The sequence below is a fragment of the Onthophagus taurus genome, chromosome 11, assembly GCF_036711975.1.
Source record: "Onthophagus taurus isolate NC chromosome 11, IU_Otau_3.0, whole genome shotgun sequence".
In the NCBI taxonomy this organism is placed as follows: domain Eukaryota; kingdom Metazoa; phylum Arthropoda; class Insecta; order Coleoptera; family Scarabaeidae; genus Onthophagus; species Onthophagus taurus.
This window is the reverse complement of record NC_091976.1, coordinates 1,355,414-1,381,114: the sequence shown is the minus strand read 5'-3', so window position 1 is coordinate 1,381,114 and position 25,701 is coordinate 1,355,414. Positions and strand designations below refer to the sequence as shown.

The window sequence follows — 25,701 nt, the reverse complement described above, 5'->3', positions numbered from 1 at the left end:
ACTAAACGTTATTTTTCAAAACGGGTTGGTTCATTGGAAAGAGGACACTTTTATTAACATTTTGGGAAATTTTCATACTCATATTTCAAGAAATTGATTTTATACGAATTTTTAAATCTTAATCGGCGAAAATTGCAAAATTCTAAAAAATTGTCGATCATTTCAAAAATTTATTTCTAAAGAACTAAAAGCGATTTTTCAAAACGGCTTGTTGCATTAAAAAGAGGATACTTTAATTAATAATTGGTGATATTTCCACAAGGATCCTTCAATAAATTAAATTTATAGCGAATTTTGAAAGTTATCGATGAAACTTGCAACATCGAAAATTTTATCAAAACTTCAAATATTGTTTACTCAAAAACTAAAAGTTATTTTTTAAAACGGGTTAGTTCATTGGTAAGAGGACACTTTTATTAATACTTTGGGAAATTTTCATACTTATATTCCAAGAAATCGATTTTATACGAATTTTTAAAACTTAATCGGCGAAAATTGCAAAATTCGAAAAAGTTGTCGATCATTTCAAAAATTTATTTCTCAAGAACTAAAAACGATTTTTCAAAACGGCTTTTTGAATTAAAAAGAGGATACTTTAATTAATAATTGGTGATATTTCCACAAGGATCCTTCAAGAAATTAATTCTATAGCGAATTTTGAAAGTAATTAATGAAAATTGCAACATCGAAAATTTTATCAAAACTTCAAATATTGTTTACTCAAAAACTAAAAGTTATTTTTTAAAACGGGTTAGTTCATTGGTAAGAGGACACTTTTATTAATACTTTGGGAAATTTTCATACTTATATTCCAAGAAATCGATTTTATACGAATTTTTAAAACTTAATCGGCGAAAATTGCAAAATTCGAAAAAGTTGTCGATCATTTCAAAAATTTATTTCTCAAGAACTAAAAACGATTTTTCAAAACGGCTTTTTGAATTAAAAAGAGGATACTTTAATTAATAATTGGTGATATTTCCACAAGGATCCTTCAAGAAATTAATTCTATAGCGAATTTTGAAAGTAATTAATGAAAATTGCAACATCGAAAATTTTATCAAAACTTCAAATATTGTTTTCTCAAAAACTAAAAGTTATTTTTTAAAACGGGTTAGTTCATTGGTAAGAGGACATTTTTATTAATACTTTGGGAAATTTTCATACTTATATTCTAAGAAATCGATTTTATACGAATTTTTAAAACTTAATCGGCAAAAATTGCAAAATTCGAAAAAGTTGTCGATCATTTTAAAAATTCATTTCTCAAGAACTAAAAGTGATTTTTCAAAACGGCTTTTTGCATTAAAAAGAGGATACTTTAATTAATAATTGGTAATATTTCCACAAGGATCCTTCATGAAATTAATTTTATAGCGAATTTTGAAAGTTATTGATGAAACTTGCAACATCATAAATTTTATCAAAACTTCAAATATTGTTTTCTCAAAAACTAAAAGTTATTTTTTAAAACGGGTTAGTTCATTGGTAAGAGGACACTTTTATTAATACTTTGGGAAATTTTCATACTTATATTCCAAGAAATCGATTTTATACGAATTTTTAAATCTTAATCGGCGAAAATTGCAAAATTCGCAAAAATTGTCGATCATTTAAAAAATTTATTTCTAAAGAACTAAAAGCGATTTTTCAAAACGGCTTGTTGCATTAAAAAGAGGATACTTTAATTAATAATTGGTGATATTTTCACAAGGATCCTTCAAGAAATTAATTTTATAGCGAATTTTGAAAGTTATCGATGAAAATTGCAACATCGAAAATGCTATCCAAATTTCAAATATTGTTTTCTCAAAAACTAAAAGTTATTTTTCAAATCGTGTTATTTCATTGGAAAGAGGACACCTTTATTAACACTTTGGGAAATTTTTATAGTTATATTCCAAGTACTAGATTTTATACGAATTTTTAAAAGTTAATCAGCTGAAATTGTAAAATTCGAAAAAATTGTAGATTATTTCAAAAATTTATTTCTCAAGAGCTAAAAGCTATTTTTCAAAACGGCTTGTTGCATTAAAAAGAGAATACTTTAGTTAATAATTGGTGATATTTTCACAAGGATCCTTCAAGAAATTAATTTTATAGCGAATTTTGAAAGTTATCGATGAAAATTGCAACATCGAAAATGCTATCAAAATTTCAAATATTGTTTTCTCAAAAACTAAAAGTTATTTTTTAAATCATGTTGGTTCATTGGAAAGAGGACACCTTTATTAACACTTTGGGAAATTTTCATACTCATATTCCAAGAACTGGATTTTATACGAATTTTTAAAAGTTAATCAGCTGAAATTGTAAAATTCGAAAAAATTGTATATTATTTCAAAATTTTTTTCTCAAGAGCTAAAAGCGATTTTTCAAAACGGCTTGTTGCATTAAAAAAAGAATACTTTAGTTAATAATTGGTAATATTTTCACAAGGATCCTTCAAGAAATTAATTTTATAGCGAATTTTAAAAGTTATCGATGAAAATTGCAGCATCGAAAATGTTATCAAAACTTCAAATATTGTTTTCTCAAAAACGAAAAGTTATTTTTCAAAGTGTGTTGGTTCATTGGAAAGAGGACAGTATTATTAACACTTTGGGAAATGGTCATAGTCATATTCCAAGAACTGGATTTTATACGAATTTTTAACGTCTGTGAAGTTAGCACCTCATTTTTTTAAAACTTCAAATTTCTCTTGAGTTCCCATTGCACCCCATTGAGTTCTATAGTTCTCTACCGTTTTTATTGAAAGTTCCGCAAAAATAGGCAAAAACATCGATATCGACTTTTTGGGGTGCTAAGTTCACAAAACGAGTTAAACGATTTAAAACTAATATTTAAGAAACTGTGCGCGATTTCAAGTGTTCACATTGAGATTTCGTGAATGCCCCGGAGGGGTGAAAATTTCGAAAAGTTCCGGAAGTTCTGATAGGTGTTCTAGATAGCACCTCACGAGTTCTAACGAAAATGATTAAGGCCCAAAGCCGTAAAACTAATATTTAAGAAATTGTGCGCGATTTTAAGTGTTCACATTGAGATTTCGTAAATGTCCCGGAGGGGTGAAAATTTTGAAAAGTTCCGGGAGTTCTGATAGTTGTTCTAGGCAGCACCTCACGAGTTCTAACGAAAATGATTATGGCTCGAAGCCGTAAAACTAATATTTAAGAAACTGTGCGCTATTTCAAGTGTTCACATTGAGATTTCGTGTATGTCCCGGAGGGGTGAACATTTTGAAAAGTTCCGGGAGTTCTGATAGGAGTTCTAGGTAGCACCTCACGAGTTCTAACGAAAATGATTAAGGCTCGAAGTCGTAAAACTAATATTTAAGAAAAGTGCGCGATTTGAAGTGTTCACATTGAGATTTCGTAAATGTCCCGGAGGGGGTGAAAATTTTGAAAAGTTCCGGGAGTTCTGGCAGGAGTTCTGAATAGCACCTCACGAGTTCTAAAAGATATTTTAATAAAGTTTTTAGATACGTGCATTCGTTTAATAGTTATTGCAAATTTTGTGATCTCGTTTTGTGAACTTAGCACCCCAAAAAGTCGATATCGATGCCTATTTTTGCGGAACTTTTAATAAAAATGGTAGAGAACTATAGAACTCAATGGGGTGCAATGGGAACTCAAGAGAAATTTGAAGTTTTAAAAAAATGAGGTGCTAACTTCACAAACGCGAATTTTTAAAACTTAATTCTTTAAGATTATTTCAAAAATTAATTCTCAAGAACTGAAAGTGATTTTTCAAAACGGCTTTTTGCATTAAAAAGAGGATAGTTTAATTAATAATTAATTGGTGATATTTCTACAAGGATCTATACGTTACTTTTCGCCGTTTTGAACCACTGTGGTGGTCCAAATTACAGCCATCTCTGGCTGTAATTTGGAGGAGAAATGATTTTGAACAAAAAGACACAACTTAATTTTTGCTGAAAAATCAGCCTTGAAATCTTTGGCATCAATTTAGAAACACTTGTATATACAAATATCTCGTCTTGTTCGACTTTTCTTATAATTTTTTAAGAATCAACACTGAAGAGTTGCTCGGAGAAAAATTAGAATACATACATTTCTGGCTTATTTAAACATTGATAATTGAATTTCGATGAACAAATCAACGGGAAGGATGAAATTTTTTATAAATAACGTGATATCATTGATCACGATTTAAAATTCGCGGGTATCGATACAATTCATTTTGCTAGTGGCGCCATCTCTCGATATGAACAGTAATAGTATTTTTTGGGTAAAATATTTGCGTTGATTATTATTATGCGTAAAAAGCACAAATCAAAACAAGTATTTGTGATAAATGGTTTCATTTTAAAACAACACAATCGTTTGTAAAAACCGAATTTGGTAATTCCGCCGCGACGTTACCGATTTTCTAGTTGTTTTTTCTTGATATTTCTCGATATAATCGGTGTAAATACATGTGAAACGTGTAACAACTCCAACATAATACCGTTTTTAGGTACGTTAAAACCAAGTCTTTTTTTGGTTGCATCGTCCTTATTGTTTATAAACGCGGTTTCACTAGCAAAATGGGCAAGTTAATCTTATAAATACTATTTCAAAACAAACTGCGTACATAACCTCAAAAATTATCTTCAAATACGTCAACATTTAATAACATTTTTTCTACGTGTTTTTATGACAATTTTATTTCTTATTCGAGTCAAATCTATGCAAAAAGATTCTTAGTTAATATTTTTTATGTAAAAGACGGTATTTGTATAAATTCTTAGAAATTAAGGTTAGTTTTGAGTTTAACAAACAACGATTACGTCATAAAGCGTAGTATGACCTTATAAATAATTAATTCACGCTTTTCCTCGATTTATATGTCGCGTGTATACTTTTAAATATTTTAATAAATATATATATATTCCTTTATTACAATTTTCTGATATTTGTTATTATTTTAAAGTTTATAATTTCTATTTGCATATTAAGCAAATTTTTTAAAATGCACAATCTAAACAGTTTTTTGTATAAACTCATACGATTTTAGTTCATTCTCAATCGCAATAAGAGTCGAATTTAAAATTTTTCTATTTGTTGTTATTTCTAGTCATGAATGACGCAAATATGGAAACTCCGTTGGAACGGAGTCAAATAGTGAAAGAAGGTTGGCTGTATAAACGCGGGGAACACATCAAAAATTGGAGGCCACGTTATTTCATCCTTTTTGATAATGGAGACTTGATTGGATTCAAGAACAAACCGGATAATCAATTATTAAACGACCCCTTAAATTGTTTTACCGTCAAAGACTGCCAGATTATGTCCGTCGATCGACCTAAACCTTTCACATTAATTATAAGAGGGCTTCAATTAACTACCGTCATTGAAAGAATGTTCCATGTTGAAGGAAAAGCTGAAAGGTAAATTTAGATTTATTGTTGTTATTTTTAACCCTATAAGGGGTACATAAACTGTAAAATATTTGAATACACATAATTCAGGGCACTAACCATTGTGGGGCTCCAGGCGGTAGATCTTTGTGCAAAGTATGTGAATTGAAAGTAGGTATTTCAGATAATTGATGAAAAGTGCAAAAGTTTTAACCGCTTACTGCATGATTACTGCATAACTCCTACTCAGAAGTTCACAAACCATTGAAAATATTCTGCTTTTCAAAAGAAATGAACCACCCCATAGGAGTAGGCATGAACTTTGAAAATATGTAGAATCAGTTAGTATCTAGGACCCTACGCCCTTTACAAGTTGTGCTATAGAAGTGAGGACTTTTGGGAATTTGTTGAATAAGTCAGGATGGCGAATATGTTTACTTTGTTCATTTCGAAACTATCTAAAAAAGTTCTACTTCTTTATCTGATGATGTGAACAAGACGTATATGTTACCAGCAATCTGTATAATCCGGTATTCTATACGATACCTAGGCAATTTATAGAATACCTAAAACGTTTAGGTAATACATGAAATATTATTAATTTTATACTTTGCCTAGGTATTCTATAAAATACCGAATGCGAAGCAGGCAATGTGTGTAAAAGGTGAGAAAAGGAAATATCTTTGGTATATGTTTACCTCTCGATCATACTCATAACCTGGAGAGTGAAGAGGATCTAGAAAATGTGATTAAGTCATCACCAAGTATTCCCATGAGGCCAGTAGATCTACTATTACTTGATTACTTATAAGCAAAAGACATTATGTTAGTTAACCCAGAAAAATTTTAAGTTATGTAATTTAGTTGTGATTTTACTATAGTTACAGAAAGGTACTAGGTGCCTTCTTTGTACAATAACTTATAGATTATAAAAAAGTTTATTATGTGTAAAAATGGATAAATACAGACCAAAATCTATTTATTTTACACATTGCCAGTCGACCAACAGGTACTCTATGTAATCCCTAGGAATTGTATACATTGCCTAGGTAAAGTATCTAATGGACAATAATCTTCATAATATTTCATACATTGCCTAGACACCCCAGGTATTTTATAGATTACCTAGGCATTGTATAGAATACCTGAATTATACAGATTGACGGTAACATATACATTCTGTAGCAGGTTAAATTTTTCTGCTCTTAATACATTTGTAGAAGTAGGCGAAGAACTTTGAAATTATGTAGATCAGTTAGTCCATGTAGAAAAACAAATGATTAAATTTCGACAGTCATCTGCCACAGCTGATAGAAATTATCTGGCTGTTAGGTCCTGAAATTGCGTGTTGTTGAATAGCATTTTTTAGAGTAGTTCGCCGTTTGTTTGTGATTGTTGTCATTGCATTAGTAAAGTTAGTGTCTCAAAAATGCCACGAGTTCAAATTTTCGCCATCGAAAGAGGACGAATCATCGGGATGCATGAGGCTGGTTTAAGTTTTCGGGAAATTGGCAGACGCATGGGCCGACCTCACTCCACTATCAGACGGACTTGGATGGATTGCCAGGAAGAACGCTTAGAAACCCGTCGTAGAGGCAGTGGAGGTCCTAGAGTGATAGAAGCACGCGAAGATCGGCTGTTAAGGCGAAGTGCAATACAAGAAGATTGGATACCAGCAATTGGTCGCAGAGTGTCTATGAGTACGATTTATCGTCGAGTACGCACATTTGGGTTACGTTCATATCGTCCTTATTTTTGTCTTCCTATGACTCAACAATATAAAGATGCCAGACTGCAGTGGAACCAAAACCGACAACATTGGGAACATGAATGGGAAACTATCGTCTAATGTTTACGGATCAGACGACCTAGAGGTCAGAAGCAAAATGTACAGTTTGTTCAGAGTCGCCACACGGCTCAAACTTCTGGTGTAATGCTGTGGGGAGTAATACGCTACGGTGGCAGGTCTTCTTTGACATTCATTCAGGGCACCCTAAACGCGCGCCGTTATATTGACGCCATTCTGGAGCCCGTGTTAGTGCCTTTCCTCCAAGACCTTCCAGAGCCCGTTTTCCAACACGATAATGCGCAACCTCATATTGCTCACGTAACGTTAGAGTTTCTAGCACAAAACAATGTTCTGCAATTGCCTTGGCCGGCAAGATCCCCGGACTTAAACCCTATTGAACATGTCTGGGATATGATGGACAGAAAATTGCGTCGATTACCCCATCCTCCCAACACTTTAGAGGAATTACGTCAACAGCTACTGGTAGCCCGGAATGAGCTGCTCCAAGAGGCAATCGACCATCTGATTTCCAGCATGCCACGAAGGGTTACTGAATGTATAAGAGTACGCGGAGATGCAACACATTATTAACGATATTGTCAATAAATATTGTCATTTGTTTATGAAAATTTAATCATTTGTTTGTCTCTAGGCACTAACTATCTACGTAATTTTGAAGTTCTGCGTCTCCTTCGGGGTGGTTCATTTCTTTTGAAACCCAGTGTATGTATACAGGTGCCTCATGTAAGCAACAAAGTATATAAATGGCATTAAGCAGCCGAGATACGCAGTTCTTCCATAGACAAAAATTTTAGGAAATTTAGCACTGATCAAGCTAGAAAGTTAAAATTTGTGATAGTTGCTGCTTAGATGTCCTTAAATAGAGTGCCATTGGCTACATCGGTCTATCTTATACAGGCTGTTCAATAATGTATCTACTGTTTTTACCATATTCAATTGTAAAAAGGTCGAACATTTTAAATGGAACAACCCATATTTGACTAGTTAAACAGATAGAGAATTTAGTTTTCTACAAATTTTTAGTACATGTCCCTATACCTATCAGATGTAGTTGTTGAGATATTGCGGAATTAATCAATATCATGCAAAGAATGGCAGAACTTGTTCATTTTTTCATCAGTAGGCCATAAAATAAGATGATAAATAATTCTCAACTAAACTTTATTTATAAGTGTTCAAATATCTGTCATCTGTGCTTTATGCATAGATGAAGTCGATTTACTAATTCTGCTTGCACATTATCTAGTGTTTCAGCAGAGATACACTGTTGGAAATAATTCACGAGCACACCCTGTATAATCAGAACGCGTGTGTCTAGCGCAATAAAATTTGGTATGGAAGTAGTACTAAAGTAGTGTAACTTACTCTCACATGGAGAGCGGGATAACTCTGCTGGGAGGAGATACATCAATAGCGAGAGTATCCCCCGTGAGCTTCGCGTACCATCGCTACACGACGATTCAGATGCGGAAGCCGAGCTAGCCATGGAAGCATTCGTATATGGTGCTCTTCCACAAAGGTCTGTACAACACGCCCGATGTGCTGTCGTATGTTGTCGTGCATGTATAGCAGACCTGGGAGCCGCCGAACATAGGGAAGCACAACGGACCGTAGCACCTCATCTACGTATCTTTGACCCGTCATGGTCTGCTATACACGCAGCAGACGTGTACGTCCACCATGTGTAATAGCACCCCATACCATAATGCTCGGTTGTCGGTGGATAGGGCATTCTTGCACGCACTGCTCGAGTAGACGATCACCACGGCTCCGACGAACTAAAATTCGCGCATCACCGGTGCTCAATTCGAATCTTGATTCGTCGGAAAACAAAATGTCCCCCTACTCGGCAACTTACTTATGCCTAGCGTCGACCCACTCGTGACGTATGCTGCGGTGTTCGGGTGTTACTGGAATCCGCTGTATCGCACGACGAGCGCGCCTGTCCACTATCTACCAAACGCCGCCGTACAGTTCGCGTAGTGAGTGCGCCTTCCCCTGCCGGTGGCCAAACAGCTCCAAGTTGCCTTGACGAGGACACACGACGCTAAAGCGTTGAGCACAAGAGCGCGATCCTCATGTGCTGGGGACGCGCAGGGCCGTCCCGGCCGCGGCTGAAGGTACCTATGTCCTACCTCAGACCATTCTCACCATGCCCGTTGCACTGCCGATAACGACCGCTCGAGACGAAGCGCAATTTCACAGAACGATACACCCTCAATGTGCATACCCACAAACATTCCTCGCTCAAACTCGCTTAAGTAACGCGATCGCCCATCCATTGCGCACAGAGTACGATAACAATGTGGTCCCCCACACCACACTAAAAACGACCGGTATTTTGCATCCACTTCGGTCTCCATAGCGACGGAATGTTCCACTTGGAAGGGCGGCTCAGTCAACAATGCCGCGACAGAACAACTCGAAACTCCCTGAATAAACTCGTTTACAGTAAACCTTTGTGCTCCGCAAATATTATGGATTTATCTTCACGCGTTCAGATTATATAGGGTGTGCTCGTGAATTATTTCCAACAGTGTATTTCTAAAGCTTTCCCTTATTCTATTCTTCATACCTTCTTTCGTCGTTGGAATATGTACCACTTGGGTTTTGAGTTTTGACATATCCCCGAAGGAAGAAGTCGCGGGGAGTTAGATCAGGTGATCTTGCGGGCCACGGTATTGGACCTCCACGACTAATCAAAAGTTTTGAAAAACGTTCCTAAAATAATGTGCAGGTGCCCCATTGTGTTGAAATATTACTTTTTATCTAGTTTCCAAATCTACATGTTCTAGCAACTTTGGCAACTCTTCTTCTAAAAATGTTTTGCAAATTTGTCCCGTCAGTATGCCTAATTATTTTACGGTTAAATATTCTGCCCCAAACATTTAACGACCATACATTTTGACTATTTGCGCGCCTTAGTCATAGAGGATTTTCGGTTGCATAATAATGCATATTATGTCGGTTTACTAACCCGTTACTTTTAAAACTAGCTTTATCACTAAATAGAATTGATGATACGAAAAGAGGGTTTTCATTTATTTCATCTAAAGTTGTCGTACAGAAAGCTACTCTGTTAGCAAAATCATCTCCATGAAATTCTGCTGCTAGTGTGAAGTTATCCATAAATCCCAGCCATAAACTTAAAACATTAGTAATTCCGTAACCAATACGATTTGAGTCACCAAATTTCACACACAGGTCACTCTTACCCTGAAGAACAGCTTACAACCCCCATTTGGTAAAAAAAAAATTTTTCAACCTCCACCCCCCGAAAAGGGGACGTTTTCGCCCTGATGGGCACCTTTGAATTAAACCAAATTCTACCACATAATAAAACACAGTTTTAAGTATTTTTATCAATTTTCAAAACACCGTACCCCTAACGGTTTTCGAGAAAAAAATCATTCTTATAAACCGCGGATGGGACTTTAGGCGTGAATTTGACCCCGATGGGCACTTCTGAAATTTATGAAATTTTAGGATGATTTAGAGGATGCCTTTAGCGATTTAAATCGACCGTCAAAACACCGTAACGCTAACGGTTTTCGAGAAAGAAAATTTGTTGTTAGACACTATAGGTTTACAGCGCGGCGCGGACTTTGGGGGTGAATTTGATCCCGTTGGGCACCTCCAAAATTGATGAAATTTTAGGACAATCCAAAATTATGGATTTTGAAGAAGATGGAATGCTGAGTGATCTACCCTTCAAAACACTTGTTTTGTGACCAATTTTTAAATGTATTACTGCGATCTGTCTCCTAAAATCTTTGATGGAAATTGACTTCTTTCTATGAATTCTTCTACATATATAGCAAGAAGGAGTTTACAACAGCCGTATCAATTATCCTTGTGACCAGTACCATTTCATAAATAACTTTACAACCTATTTGTCAAGTTTGACGTACAATTTCATAGCCGACTGCTGAATTTTCGCTTATTTTAAGTAACATCTGTCAAAATTTAGGGTACCATCACCCTTAATCAATCTTTTGAAATGCCTCAATTGGTCTCAACTTGCTACCAATTAATACCTTTGGTACACTTATAACGTATACCAAATTTGGTTTTTCTAGCTTAATGTATTACGAAGATATTCAATGTTTGAAAAATTTAAGACCCAACTTTGAAGGTCTATAACTCCTCAGGGGTACAACTTAGTATAGAGATAAGTTGCGTTAAATCATCTTAATTTATTGTCCTCTACATGTCCCTGCTCTGTATCGGTTCTTATGTGAATCATCCTGTATATACAATTTTTTTGAACCGAAAGTCAGATTTACACTAGTAAATATCACCAGAAAATATCACTAGATATTTTTAGCGGTAAATTTAAATTAACAATTATTATTTTTTTATTACTTATTGTATTTATTTTCGTTTGTTATCGTCAACTCTAAACATACAAATTAACATTGAAGTTATGAGTGTATTTATTTTAAAATATAATTAGATTTCACTCAATTAAATTGAAGTATTACACGCAAAAGGGTTTAAGAACACAAAATTGATAATAGTGACACGAAACGGTCGAATGATCAATAACCTAACCTCCAAATTCAAAATCTAAATTGCCTGTGTATAAACCTTCCTCACGGTTGTGAAGTTAGCCATAGATTCTAGCCATAGATTTAAAAATCGAAAAATGACCGATTTTTGCAACTCGAAACGCAAATTAAAATTCATATTTGAGTTTAGCACTCTTAGAATAACCCGTATACAAAAATTTACGGGGGGGTGTTTTCATTTAAGGGAGTAAAAAAATCCCAAAGTTGTGAACATCGCGTGCGCGCGTATACTATTCGACCAAAATCGAAAAATGACTAATTTCTGCAACTCGAAACGCAAGTTAAAATTCATATTTGTGTTTAACGGTCTTAGAATAACCCGTATACAAAAATTTACGGGGGGGTGTTTTCATTTAAGGGAGTAAAAAAATCCCAAAGTTGTGAACATTGCGTGCGCGCGTATTCTGTTCGACCAAAATCGAAAAATGACTAATTTCTGCAACTCGAAATGCAAATTAAAATTCATATTTGTGTTTAACGGTCTTAAAATAACCCGTATACAAAAATTTACGGGGGGGTGTTTTCATTTAAGGGAGTAAAAAAATCCCAAAGTTGTGAACATCGCGTGCGCGCGTATACGTTTCGACCAAAATCGAAAAATCACCAATTTCTGCAACTCGAAACGCAAATTAAAATTAATATTTGAGTTTAGCGGTCTTAGAATAACCCGTATACAAAAATTTACGGGGGGGTGTTTTCATTTAAGGGAAAAGAAAATCCCAAAGTTGTGAACATTACGTGCGCGCGTATTCTGTTCGACCAAAATCGAAAAATGACTAATTTCTGCAACTCGAAACGCAAATTAAAATTCATATTTGTGTTTAGCGGTCTTAGAATAACCCGTATACAAAAATTTACGGGGGGGTGTTTTCATTTAAGGGAGTAAAAAAATCCCAAAGTTGTGAACATTGCGTGCGCGCGTATTCTGTTCGACCAAAATCGAAAAATGACTAATTTCTGCAACTCGAAACGCAAATTAAAATTCATATTTGTGTTTAGCGGTCTTAGAATAACCCGTATACAAAAATTTACGGGGGGGTGTTTTCATTTAAGGGAGTAAAAAATCCCAGAGTTGTGAACATTGCGTGCGCGCGTATTCTGTTCGACCAAAATCGAAAAATGACTAATTTCTGCAACTCGAAACGCAAATTAAAATTCATATTTGTGTTTAGCGGTCTTAGAATAACCCGTATACAAAAATTTACGGGGGGGTGTTTTCATTTAAGGGAGTAAAAAATCCCAGAGTTGTGAACATTGCGTGCGCGCGTATTCTGTTCGACCAAAATCGAAAAATGACTAATTTCTGCAACTCGAAACGCAAATTAAAATTCATATTTGTGTTTAGCGGTCTTAGAATAACCCGTATACAAAAATTTACGGGGGGGTGTTTTCATTTAAGGGAGTAAAAAATCCCAGAGTTGTGAACATTGCGTGCGCGCGTATTCTGTTCGACCAAAATCGAAAAATGACTAATTTCTGCAACTCGAAACGCAAATTAAAATTCATATTTGAGTTTAGCGATCTTAGAACAACCCCAATACAAAAATTTATGGGGGGGTAATTGTAATTAACGTTTTTAAAACATATGCTTCGTTTTTGATTTTTTCTATTAATTCATCCTTAGAGTTGACTTGTGTAAACATAGGGTGTATGTTAGGTGTATGTTCTTTCATGTGGCTCCACACATAAAAATCAAGGGGCGTCAAATCAAGACTCCTTGCAGGCTATGGAATTAGATCTCCTCTCCCAATCCAACCATTAGGAAACATTTCATTTAATGAATTTTCAACATTTTGAGAATAGTGTGCAAGGCATTCATCTGGAAAGCCACATTACATCTGTTTTCTAAAGGTACATGGTCAAGCAGGCCTATTAAATTGTTATTTAAAAATTCATTGTATGCTGCGCTAGTTAAACCATCCGGTAAAAAATAAGGACCAATTAAATTATTTCCAATGAGCCCCATCCACAAGTTTACGCAAAATTTTCTTTGATTGTTCATCTCCCTTGTTAGATGCGGATTTTGAATACGATGAAAATGATTTAAGAATACAGTTCATTAATGGATGTCCGAGAATTGTTAAGAAAAACTAGTAACTTCCCAACGGAAAGAGTACAACATATACTATCAAAACAAATTTTTTACTTCGGTCGATGCATCAGACTTTGATATTATTGCTCTCAGTGAAACTTGGGTCAAGAAGAGCGTCCTAGACTACGAGATCTTTCCAGACAGGTATGACGTTTTTAGATGTGATCGATCTTTCCATAAGGGTGGAGAGATGTTACTGGCTGTTAATTCCGGAGTTGCTACTTCGAATATCATGATTGCCTCCTGTCCTATTGAATCAATTGACTTGAAAGCTGTACGGATTGACTTTAAAAAGACGAAATCGGCCTTTAACATTGTTGTCTGCTATTTCCCACCTGTTACACCTGGAGGAATGTATGTATAGTTACACCTTCGATTACATTGAATCAATGTTGGATATGTCTTTGGATACCATAGTCATGGGTGATTTTAATATTGAAGTAATAATGACTTTCTGCAATTAAATAATGTAATGAATATCATTGATAGAACTCTTGATTTGATACTTGCTTCCTCAAACTTGAGTTTCAAATAAAACAGTGAGACTATAGATTGGTACGAGAAGATAATTACCAATCGGCATTACTACTTACTATTTCGGTAACGGTGCCTACACATTTGATAGCTCGAGATATTATCTTATCTGCCTGACATGTACGAGGTACTGATTAACATCGACTGGACTCATCTATTTACGTTATCATCGGTTGAACAATACTGTAATGTTTTTTATGAAGCATTATACAACGACCTGGACGCTCACGTACTTAAATCTGAGGGCAAGCATGCAAGCTCGAAATATCCTGTATGGCATTCAATTAACCTAATAAGAATGCTTAGATTAAAAAAACACCACCATAAATTGTATAGAAAAAATCATTGCAGATATCATCGCACAAGTTTATGTCAAATCTCTGAGGGACGTAAGAAAAGAACCAAAAAACGTTTGGCGTTTTGTTAATATAAGCAGAAACAATATAAGATCTCCAGGCTCTCTTAAGTGTGTCAGATTTGCCAACAGTAGTTAACTTATTTGTCGATCATTTTGAGGCTATGTACTGTCCTGCATCATTTGGTAACCTACTGGTAACGATCACGCTGTTTATGATACTAATTCTGTCACCTTTGGTATCTCCGAAGTCAGTTACGACGAAATGGTTGAATCTTTCAAAAAATTCAAGACAAAGGCTACAATTGGCCCAGATGAGATTCCTACATTTTTAGTCAACGACTTCGCCCCTACACTCTCACATCCGTTCTTACAAATTTTCAACCTAATAATCAAAAACTCTGAATTTCCAAGCGCGCATGCGATGTTCAGAACTTTGGGATTTTTTTACTCCCTTAAATGAAAATACCCCCCCGTACATTTTTGTATACGGGTTATTCTAAGACCGCTAAACTCAAATATTAATTTTAATTTGCGTTTCGAGTTGCAGAAATTGGTGATTTTTCGATTTTGGTCGAACAGTATTCGCGCGCACGCGATGTGCACAACTTTGGGATTTTTTTACTCCCTTAAATGAAAACACCCCCCCGTAAATTTTTGTATACGGGTTACTCTAAGACCGCTAAACTCAAATATGAACTTTAATTTGCGTTTCGAGTTGCAGAAATGAGTGATTTTTCGATTTTGGTCGAACAGTATACGCGCGCAAGCGATGTTCACAACTTTGGGATTTTTTTACTCCCTTAAATGAAAACACCCCCCCGTACATTTTTGTATACGGGTTATTCTAAGACCGCTAAACTCAAATATGAATTTTAATTTGCGTTTCGAGTTGCAGAAATTAGTGATTTTTCGATTTTGGTCGAACAGTATTCGCGCGCACGCGATGTGCACAACTTTGGGATTTTTTTACTCCCTTAAATGAAAACACCCCCCCGTAAATTTTTGTAAACGGGTTATTCTAAGACCGCTAAACTCAAATATGAATTTTAATTTGCGTTTCGAGTTGCAGAAATTGGTGTTTTTTCGATTTTGGTCGAACAGTATTCGCGCGCACGCGATGTTCACAACTTTGGGATTTTTTTACTCCCTTAAATGAAAAAAACCCCCCGTAAATTTTTGTATACGGGTTATTCTAAGACCGTTAAACTCAAATATGAATTTTAACTTGCGTTTCGAGTTGCAGAAATTAGTCATTTTTCGATTTTGGTCGAATAGTATACGCGCGCACGCGATGTTCACAACTTTGGGATTTTTTTACTCCCTTAAATGAAAACACCCCCCCGTAAATTTTTGTATACGGGTTATTCTAAGAGTGCTAATCTCAAATATGAATTTTAATTTGCGTTTCGAGTTGCAGAAATCGGTCATTTTTCGATTTTAAAATCTATGGCTAGAATCTATGGCTAACTTCACAACCGTACCTTCCTCGCATTCAACCAATCACGTGCAGGGTAATCCTGGTGAGAAATTTAAAATGCTCCTCCTAGTTTAAAAACAACAAAACTATAAACTATTAATAAAAATATGACATTTAAAAATTCGTTTAATTTGTCATCGTTAACTTGTTATTTTTTTTAATTTGAATCAAGTCAATGCTTATCGCCTGTGATATTACAAATAATTATGGTGGCATCACTTGAAAGCTGTCACATGCATATATTTCATAGCCTACTAATAGAAAAAAAAATATTATCTGCCATTCTTTGCATGACTTTGATTCATTCCGCTCTATCTCAACAACTGTAACAGATACATATAGGGACATGTACTGAAGATTTGTAGAGAATTAAATTCTCTACCTGATAAGCTAATCAAATATGGGGTGTTCCATTTAAAATTTTCGACTTTTTTGCAATTGAATATGGTAAAACAGTAGTTACATTTTTGAACACCTGTATAAGATAGACTGATGTAGCAATGGCACAATTTGAAGTATGTATAAGCAAAAATTAACAAGACATTTAGTAATATTTGATTTTAATTGTATTACAAAAAATATAACATTATAGATTTAAATTTATTCTACATGAAAATTAAAGAAACAGTTTCTATCTTTATTCAAATAAAGGTGAACATTACATTTTGTGCACATTACAAAGGATTTTTCTCGACATTCTGGATATTTACACCGTTTTTTTAGATTTAGTTTAGGCTGTAAATGATTGCTTGGTCTGCTGCGCTTTTTTGAAATTGTTTTTGATTTTATTAGCACTTCAGCTATTCCTTGTTTGAATTCAGAAAGTGGCAAATACATTTCTGCATCAGCAAATCTTTCTCTCCATAAAAGCCAAGCATTTACACATATTAGACCTAAGAAATGAAATAAAATCTTCAAATACCATTTTTTGGATCTACCTAATGTGTATTCGGTACTAGCCTAACATGGAGTCCAAGAGATCAACTCCTCCCATGTAGGAGTTGTAAATTTTTAAAAGCTCGATATCTTGAAAATGGTTAAGTTAAGGTCTACGATGTGTTACATGAATTTTGTTTAGAATTTCGAGATGAACTGAATTATCTAATAATATACAGGTATTTCATTAAAGAAACCGTAATTTTGTTTCGTTATAACTTTTTGACTGACCCTGTATACTTAATTTGTCTTTTATGGATTTTAAAATACACTAAAACTTTTATATCTTCACATTTTTCGCTAGCTATCTTCCTTTAGGAGATAACTGACCGTTTCCATACATATCAGCGAGCCTGTATAATTACTTTGTTTCCGACAACATTTTTGAACTTCAGGCACATTTTGACTTACAACATAGGTTGATATGGTTGTGACTAGCTTTTTGTCATACCAAGCAACAAGTGATATGTTTACGTCATTTATATTTGCAACTTTTTCAATTATGGTCCTTCTTCTTTAGAACGTTATCTGGAGGCAAATGACTGTTTGGTGCTCGATTTCTTCTAAGAGTACCAAGAGATAAAATACGTTGTTTTAACAAGTAAATGAGTGTATAGGGTGGTTCAAATTCGATGTTCGAATAGGCTATCTCGGAAACTATAAGAGTTAGAAAAAAAGTAGCTTACATGTCATGATCTCGTTTTTCGAGAAACTGCTAATGCCAAAAACCTCAAAGCGCTATCGACTTTTGTTTTTCCCCTAGAGGCCAAAATTGAAAATATCGTAAAACCAGCAAGTGCAATTCTTGGTTATTATTATAGGTGGAGTATTATAACTAAGACATTATATGGTCACTTTTTTTACAGAGAATTTGATGACGTAGTCAAAAAAAGTTTTTGGTTTTAGATTTTGATATATGACAATTTTCGTTTTTTTAAATAGAAACAACCACTGATTATTCGCTTATTAAATTCGTTATTTCTTTCCGAATATAGAAATATGGGGTTAGATAGGTCTATTTCTTATTGTTTTAGAATAAAGCTAAAAATAACCTTTTTTTTAGTGTTGTCAAAGAAATTAAATTTACAGTTTCCTGTAAATTACGGTACTATAACTAAAAATAATTATTGTACTTAAAATTTATATAAAATTTACTTTATTTTCTAATATATAACATTCTAACATGTTAAACTTTTCGTAATTAATAAAAAATAAAATATAATAAAATTAATTAATTAAATAATAATAAAAAATACGAAATAATGCGATCTATTCCAACTTTTGTGTAAAACAAATATAAATTAAATAGTTCAACAAATGTATTTGTTTCAAATATCAGAAATATGTATTTTTAATTTTTAGTTATAATTTACAGGAAACTATAAATTTAATTTTTTTGACGACACTAAAAAAAGTTTATTTTTAGCTTTATTTTAAAACAATAAGAAATAGACCTGTCAAACCCTATATTTTTGTAATCAGAAAAAAATAACGAATTTAATAAGCGAATAATCAGTGGTTGTTTCCATTTAAGAAAACGAAAATTGTCTATAATAATAACCAAGATAATTGCACTTGTTGGTTTTACGATATTTTCAATTTTGGCCTCTAGGGGAAAAACAAAACACGATAGCGCTTTAAGGTTTTCGGCGTTAGCAGATGATTAGCAGTTTCTCGAAAAACGAGATCATGACATGTAAGCTACTTTTTTTCTAACTTTATAGTTTCCAAGTTAGCCTATTCGGACATTGAATTTGAACCACCCTGTACGTGTACTACGTGTACATTATCCGCCAATTTCTATTCACCCGGTTAAAATTTGACAATAAATACATGAAAATAAGATTAATAACGTTTCGTTGATTTCACTATTATTTTCCGTGTGCGGTTGAGTTCCCAACCGTATTCTCTATTCATGTTGTTCCCATGTCTATGAATCTCTATCGCCTCTCTCGTCAATCTTTGGAAATAATGTTCGTTTCTTGCTAGCACTATGGTTTTGTCAAACTCTATGGTATATCCTCCTTTGTGGCAAAGCTCTGCGACTGCAGATTGTTGGATTTTGCTCAGACGTACATCTCTCTCGTGTTCCTTGATGCGGCATTCGATGTTACGTCCAGTTTGGCCAACGCAATATTTCCCACAACTGCACGATAGACTCCCGCTCCCTTTAATGGGGTTGGTTTGTTTTTGGCTATCGGAAGAGCGTTTTGTATTCTGCTAACCGTACCGTATCGTACCATAATATCATTCTTTTTCAGACACCTCGTAATTTACTCCGTCATACCTGAAACATAAGGAGCCAGATAAAACCGGCTGGTGTCATACTAACCGAGTTATCCTTCCGTTTGCGTGGTTTGGTGGCTCGTTGGATATCCCTCATCGTATAGCCGTTCTTCTGCAGTACAGGGTGTCCCGTTAAGCGTACGGAGCGGCTGTATCTCTAGAACGGTAAGGCCTAGAGGTTTGGGAAAAAAATCCTTATAAGCAAAGTGACCAAGAGAAATAGCTGGAAATTATTTTGAAGTTCGTAATTCGAACGCTAGGGGGTGTAACTGCCATTGAGAAACATAAAGTTCCCGTTATCTCAGAAACTTATACGATGAGCTATAACTTTGACAACATCATTTAATAGCTTGGATAATACGGCATTGCTTTTGTTTTGCGATATTTCTCATATCTGTCATAATAAGGGAGGGGGAGGCCAATGCGTTTTCATATGTTTACATTTTAATATCTCCTAGACCATTCAACCGATTTTAATATTTTCGGTGTTGTTTGAAAGAGCATTTTATGCTCTTTTTAAAGATATTTTCAGTAAAACCGTCTGCTTTAAAACAAATGAGCTAGAGGACGTTATCTGCAGCGATTACATATTTTTGTGATTTTTGAAGAAATGTTAAATGGAACGATACTATTTACTTCACAGACCCTTAGTCACCTTAAAATTTGCTAAATTTTAGTGAAAACCGCATCTCGATATCGCCACCAGTTCTCGAGTTATAGAAGAAAATGTTAAAAACTCGAGTGCCATCAATCGGATCCAGTTACCTCATCGAGAAAAACAAATCACATAACCATGGTAACTGTAAACATGTCATTTACTAACGCAGAAGCGTATGATAGAGCGTATGATGATTTATTTGCCATGCAACTGCATGGCAAAAATGTGCAATGCAATTACGACAAAGAAAGACATTTTTCTCTAGAAGTGTTTTTAAGATTGACTTAGCGATTACAGAAAACCGTAGCCCATTCAGACATCTCTATGAATTCGTAAATCACATTGGTGCGCAATGTGATCCCACATAATCTGGGAACTCCGAAAACAATTGTCCACAAGAGTTCTCAAGAGTATAATATCTCCACCACGTTGTTTTACATCAGGCCTTAACAGATACCGATTATGATAACAGACTGAACTATTACCATTGACTTTTAAATATGATTTGGACAAATCCAAACCTTTTATCACAAATGCTATGGATGCATGAAGCATCTGTCCACAAGCTGATGTAAACTTGCATAATATGCATTGTTGGTTCGAGCAAAATCCACATTGCTTTCACCCCTTTATCTATTGGGTAGACTAAACGACCTGACTTTTCAAGAAAAAACCAATAACCAGGGAAAATATGACAAAACACTAAATACCAGTAGAAACGTGTCCAGGGCCGAGACTTAAGCAGCACTTTCTTTTCGTCGAAACTAGATTAAATAAATGCATCGAGGTTTATGGAAGGCATTTCGCACATTAGTGAGTTATTTTTGCCAAAAATTTAAGTTATTCTAAGTGTTTTGGTTTATTTTGTTTTATTATTATTGTTGATGTTTCATTGATCCGTTGGCTTTTCAACACGCCTCAAAAGTAGTTTTGAAGCAGTTCTAAGCTTGGATAAAGTGTGAAGGAAGGTTCTAGATAATAAAATTTTTGTTCTCTCTTATTTGTTTCCTAAGGTAACTTGATCCGATTAAGATATACGAATTTTTAACATTTTCTTTTATAATTCGAGAATGGATGGAGATATCGAAATGCAGTTTTCACTAATATTTAGCAAATTTTATGGTGATTAACGGTCTGTGAAGTAAATAGTATCGTTCCATTTAATTTTTTTTCAAAAATCACAAAAATATGTAACCGCTGCAGATAACGCCCTCTAGCTTATTTGTTTTAAACCAAGCGGGCTTACTGAAAATATCTTTTAAAAGAGCATGAAATGCTCTTTCAAACAAGACCAAAAATATTCAAATCGGTTGAATGGTCCAGGAGATATTAAAATGTAAACATTTGAAAACGCATTGGCCTCCTCCTCCCTTATTATGAGAGATATGAGAAATATCGCAAAACAAAAGCGATGCGGTATTATCCAAGCTATTAAATGATGTTGTCAAAGTTATAGCTCATCGTCTAATTTTCTGAGATAGCGGGAATTTTATGTTTCTCTATGGCAGTTACGCCCCCTAGCGGTTGAATTACGAACTTCAAAATAATATCCAGCTATTTCTCTTGGTTGCATTGCTTATAAGGATTTTTTTCCCAAACCTCTAGGCCTTACCGTTGTAGAGATACAGCCGCTCCGTACGCTTAACAGGACACCCTGTACATCTTCTAGGAATCTTTCCTCAGATTCTAACAAATGAAATCGGTGAATAAACCAAAAAATTTTATTCTACATTACTAATTGACGTTTCTTATGTTGCGTGTTTAAAAGTGTGAAATTTATTTTTACTGTTGGCAAAAATGATAGTCGTCGAAAAAATGTTTTAAACATAAGTATTTTTGACATCATGCACATGTTATGACCGCTACATCCCCACTAATATCAGACGTTGGCTTCTCACTGGAAAAGCAAACCTTCACGGGATTTTAAAAATGATCTGGTCTCTTATCTACATATCCACTTGCAAACCATGCGTATTTAAAAACATTTATAAACCGAGGGGAAGACAACTGGCTATCTGTTACGGACTGCAATTTTAATATATTATCCCTCTGATCTAAATTGATAACATACTGGTAAACTTTGCCAGAGAATTTTTTAATAAAACTTTTTCATATCCTGAAACCAAATACATCTAGGGGCTGTATTTGACCAGTTGTCCCTGCAGGTATGGATAAGTGTTTAAAATTAGTATCTAATGGAGTTACTTCACTAATAACATCAGGGCAATGGCCACCCCAAGAATCCAATAGTAATAATGATTTGGAACCAGTATTTGAAAAATATACATTTTGTAGCCAATTTTTCATATGTGCTGAAGTTAATTTTCCAGATTTTGATGCCAAAACGTAAATATTGTCTTCTTTAAACATTATATTTGCTACCCTTGGTAGCAACGATATTCTACAGATTTTGGGAGATGCGTTGTTGTCTGCAGAGAATTTTTCTTCGATTGAATCGGCTGTACTGAATGGTGCGAACCAGCTGGTATGATAATGACAACATTGATAACGCATGACTGATTACTAATCTCGAAAGTTCGGTTAGTTTCGAACTTTCATCCATCTGAGTCATTTGGCATGTTATGGCGATCTTCTCCGAGAGGTTTCTTCGGACGAGTCCCTTAGATTTTATAATTTCCACATCTGGTGCATTCTTCGCGTAGTTATTGATCCTTTCTCGAATTGTTAGGAATTAATCATGGACTCTATTGGATTCGCCGTACACAACATTGGTTGATGCAGATTTATTCATATTTATTTGCAAATCACTGTAATTTTATTGACTAAAACAAAAAACAACTTGTTACTTTAAACCACCACAGAAAAACTATATTTATTCTATTAAACATAGAAGACAGGAGGTTTTTATAAACATCTGTCTAAGGTGCTAAGAGGCCCAGTTTATGTAACCTGGCGTTAATTATAAACCAATCTTGTTTAGATTTATTTTAAAACATTATCTTATATAATTTAAATTATTTAATTACTTTTAAACCATTTTAATGATTCTATTTTTCTTGTATTTATGTAGAGAGGAATGGGTGGCAGCTATAAAATCAGTTTCGGAGCGTTTATCAAATTCAAATCAAAGTTGTGATGATATCGATATGGTTTCAACGTTGGATGAAGTGCCTGAAAACGATTTAAGTGAGAAATTTTCGGTTCAAGGAACATCGATTTCAAAGTCAACGGGACGAAGAAAAGTAACGTTGGAAAGTTTTGAGTTTTTGAAGGTGTTAGGAAAAGGAACGTTTGGAAAAGTGATTTTGTGCAGAGAAAAAGCAACCGGTAGATTGTACGCGATAAAAATATTAAAAAAGGAAGTTATCATACAGAAAGACGAAGTGGCACATACTCAAACGGAAAGTCGTGTTTTGAGATCTACAAATCATCCGTTTCTAACTTCTCTAAGATATTCGTTTCAAACAAACGATAGGTTATGTTTTGTTATGGAATATGTTAACGGTGGCGAACTGTTTTTCCATTTATCGAGGGAAAGGATTTTTTCTGAAGATAGAACAAGATTTTATGGCGCCGAAATTATTTCGGCTTTAGGTTATTTACACTCAATAGGAATTATTTATAGGGATTTAAAATTAGAAAATCTCCTTTTGGATAAAGACGGACACATTAAAATCGCCGATTTTGGACTTTGTAAAGAGGATATTACGTATGGAAGAACGACAAAGACATTTTGCGGAACCCCCGAGTATTTAGCACCTGAAGTTATTGAAGACAACGATTATGGAAGAGCTGTGGACTGGTGGGGAATTGGAGTGGTCATGTATGAAATGGTAAAATGAACAATTTACTTTTATTTTATGTATTTGAGGCGTATAATTACAATGAATTACTTTGTCGCAAATGTCAAGATCATTGTATCAAATGATTTATTACTGTATATCTACAGTATATAAACATATATATCAACTTGTATTATTTCTATTCTGCAAATAAGTTTGGTACAAGTAAATGGCCTTGACTTTTGTGATGATGCTACATGTCTATATTGGCAAGTTATATTCAATTTGTAGCAACTTATCAAATAGAATATAATCAATTCGCGAGGCAATGATATGTAGCTGCGTATACTCATTGATGGACTATAGTCAATGATGTGACCATTTCATTATTTACATAGATTAACTTAGATAGGAATTGAAAACTTAAAATTGATACTTGGAAATAATCTATTGGTAGTTATCAAAACTACTTTTTGTTAATTTAATACGTTGTCATACTTCAAAACTCTTATTACAAAAGATTTTAAAAATAACTGGTATATGCAATACTGGTATACTGGGTTGTCAAAGGTACATGAATGGCATTAAGCAGCCGAGATACGCAGTTCTTCCATAGACAAAAATTTTAGGAAATTTAGCACACTATAACCGGAAAATATTTTTATGCATACACAATGTTCCATACCGAAATAAACATATGTTATTTTAAATGGAATGATATAGTTTTTATTGTGTTTTCTGATGCTACATACAAAACTAAGTTGAGTTTGATAAGACATGTTTATACCTAGTGCTTTTAGTTTTTGAGTTATTTTAATTAGAAACTTTTTTAGCAATAAGGCCGTTAAGTATTTTTTTTTATTGGCTTATTCGAAATTTTTTTAAAATTGATTGACACTATATTTTTAATTTTTTGATTCTGAGGCATAGTTTTTCAAAAAAAAAAAATAAATAAAGTTTGAAACTACAGGACGCGAACTTGAAAGTACGTCACTCAGATTTGAGCGTATGATTGGAGCGTATAAAAATTAATAAAATTCCTGGAGAGAGACAATGCTACGAATCTTATGCGCAAGAAGAAAACCCCTCACAAAAGTCACATTTTGAACGTCTGTGATTTCTTTCTTCTTGCTTAAAACGTCTTCTGGAGTCGGGGGTAGGGATGCAAAATCGCTCATAAAAACATCGATATTAGAACATCGATGTTTTCCAAAAGTAAAACATCGATGTCGAAAACATCGACGTATTATACCGATACATCGATGTTTAAAAAAAATGTTCAGTGGCTGAATTTTTATTATAAGAATTATCATAATAGTCAATAATATTTGGACCGCGTTCTGCATCACTTGACTAAGCGACAAATAATAATAATAATAACTTTATTATCATAAATTTAATCACTAAAACTAGAGACAAAATGATGACGATTTGTGTAAAAATTTTTGAGGAAAATAATCTAGAGTTTGATTTTGTACTTTTAAACTGGTTTTTATTTTATATAGAATTTAAGTCTAACCAGTTTCGGCCCTTGGCCATTTTCAGAGACTCTACAAATAGATTAACATCTCTCATCTTATCCATTTTACAAACAAGTTTCTTAATATTTCTTTTTGTTTTGTTAAAAAAGATCACATATCAATGTCGAAATCAGATTATTAGTTACTAATTTACAAAATTAATGTTTAAAAAGTTGTAAAATGAAACTAAGGACGAAGTGTTACAAGTTTACAGATTAAAATTTAAGAACGCTCTTTTTTAACGAAAGAAATATTAAGAAACTTGGGAAAAATTCAAGAATCATCATGTGGCTTAAAAATCGACGACTTTTTTTAATCAATGTGAAATGACCCAAAAAACATGTTAAAAATATAAAG

The 25,701-nt window shown here is 34.1% G+C and overlaps 1 protein-coding gene across 2 annotated transcripts in view; it reads left to right on the top strand.

The window, feature by feature from the left end:
* The first annotated feature begins 4,237 nt into the window (after positions 1-4,237).
* The window catches only part of LOC111420243 (Akt kinase), a 42,305-nt gene continuing 20,841 nt past the window's right edge, over positions 4,238-25,701 (top strand). Inside the window, exons 1-3 of one of the 2 annotated variants that reach the window (XM_071199768.1) lie at positions 4,238-4,476; positions 5,077-5,389; positions 23,113-23,875. In XM_071199768.1, the coding sequence (XP_071055869.1) occupies positions 5,079-5,389; positions 23,113-23,875 (1,074 nt within the window). In that variant the 5' untranslated portion in view covers positions 4,238-4,476; positions 5,077-5,078. Of the gene's footprint in view, positions 4,477-4,694; positions 4,759-5,076; positions 5,390-23,112; positions 23,876-25,701 lie in introns of those variants that run through there. The other variant, XM_071199769.1, reaches the window with a different exon arrangement.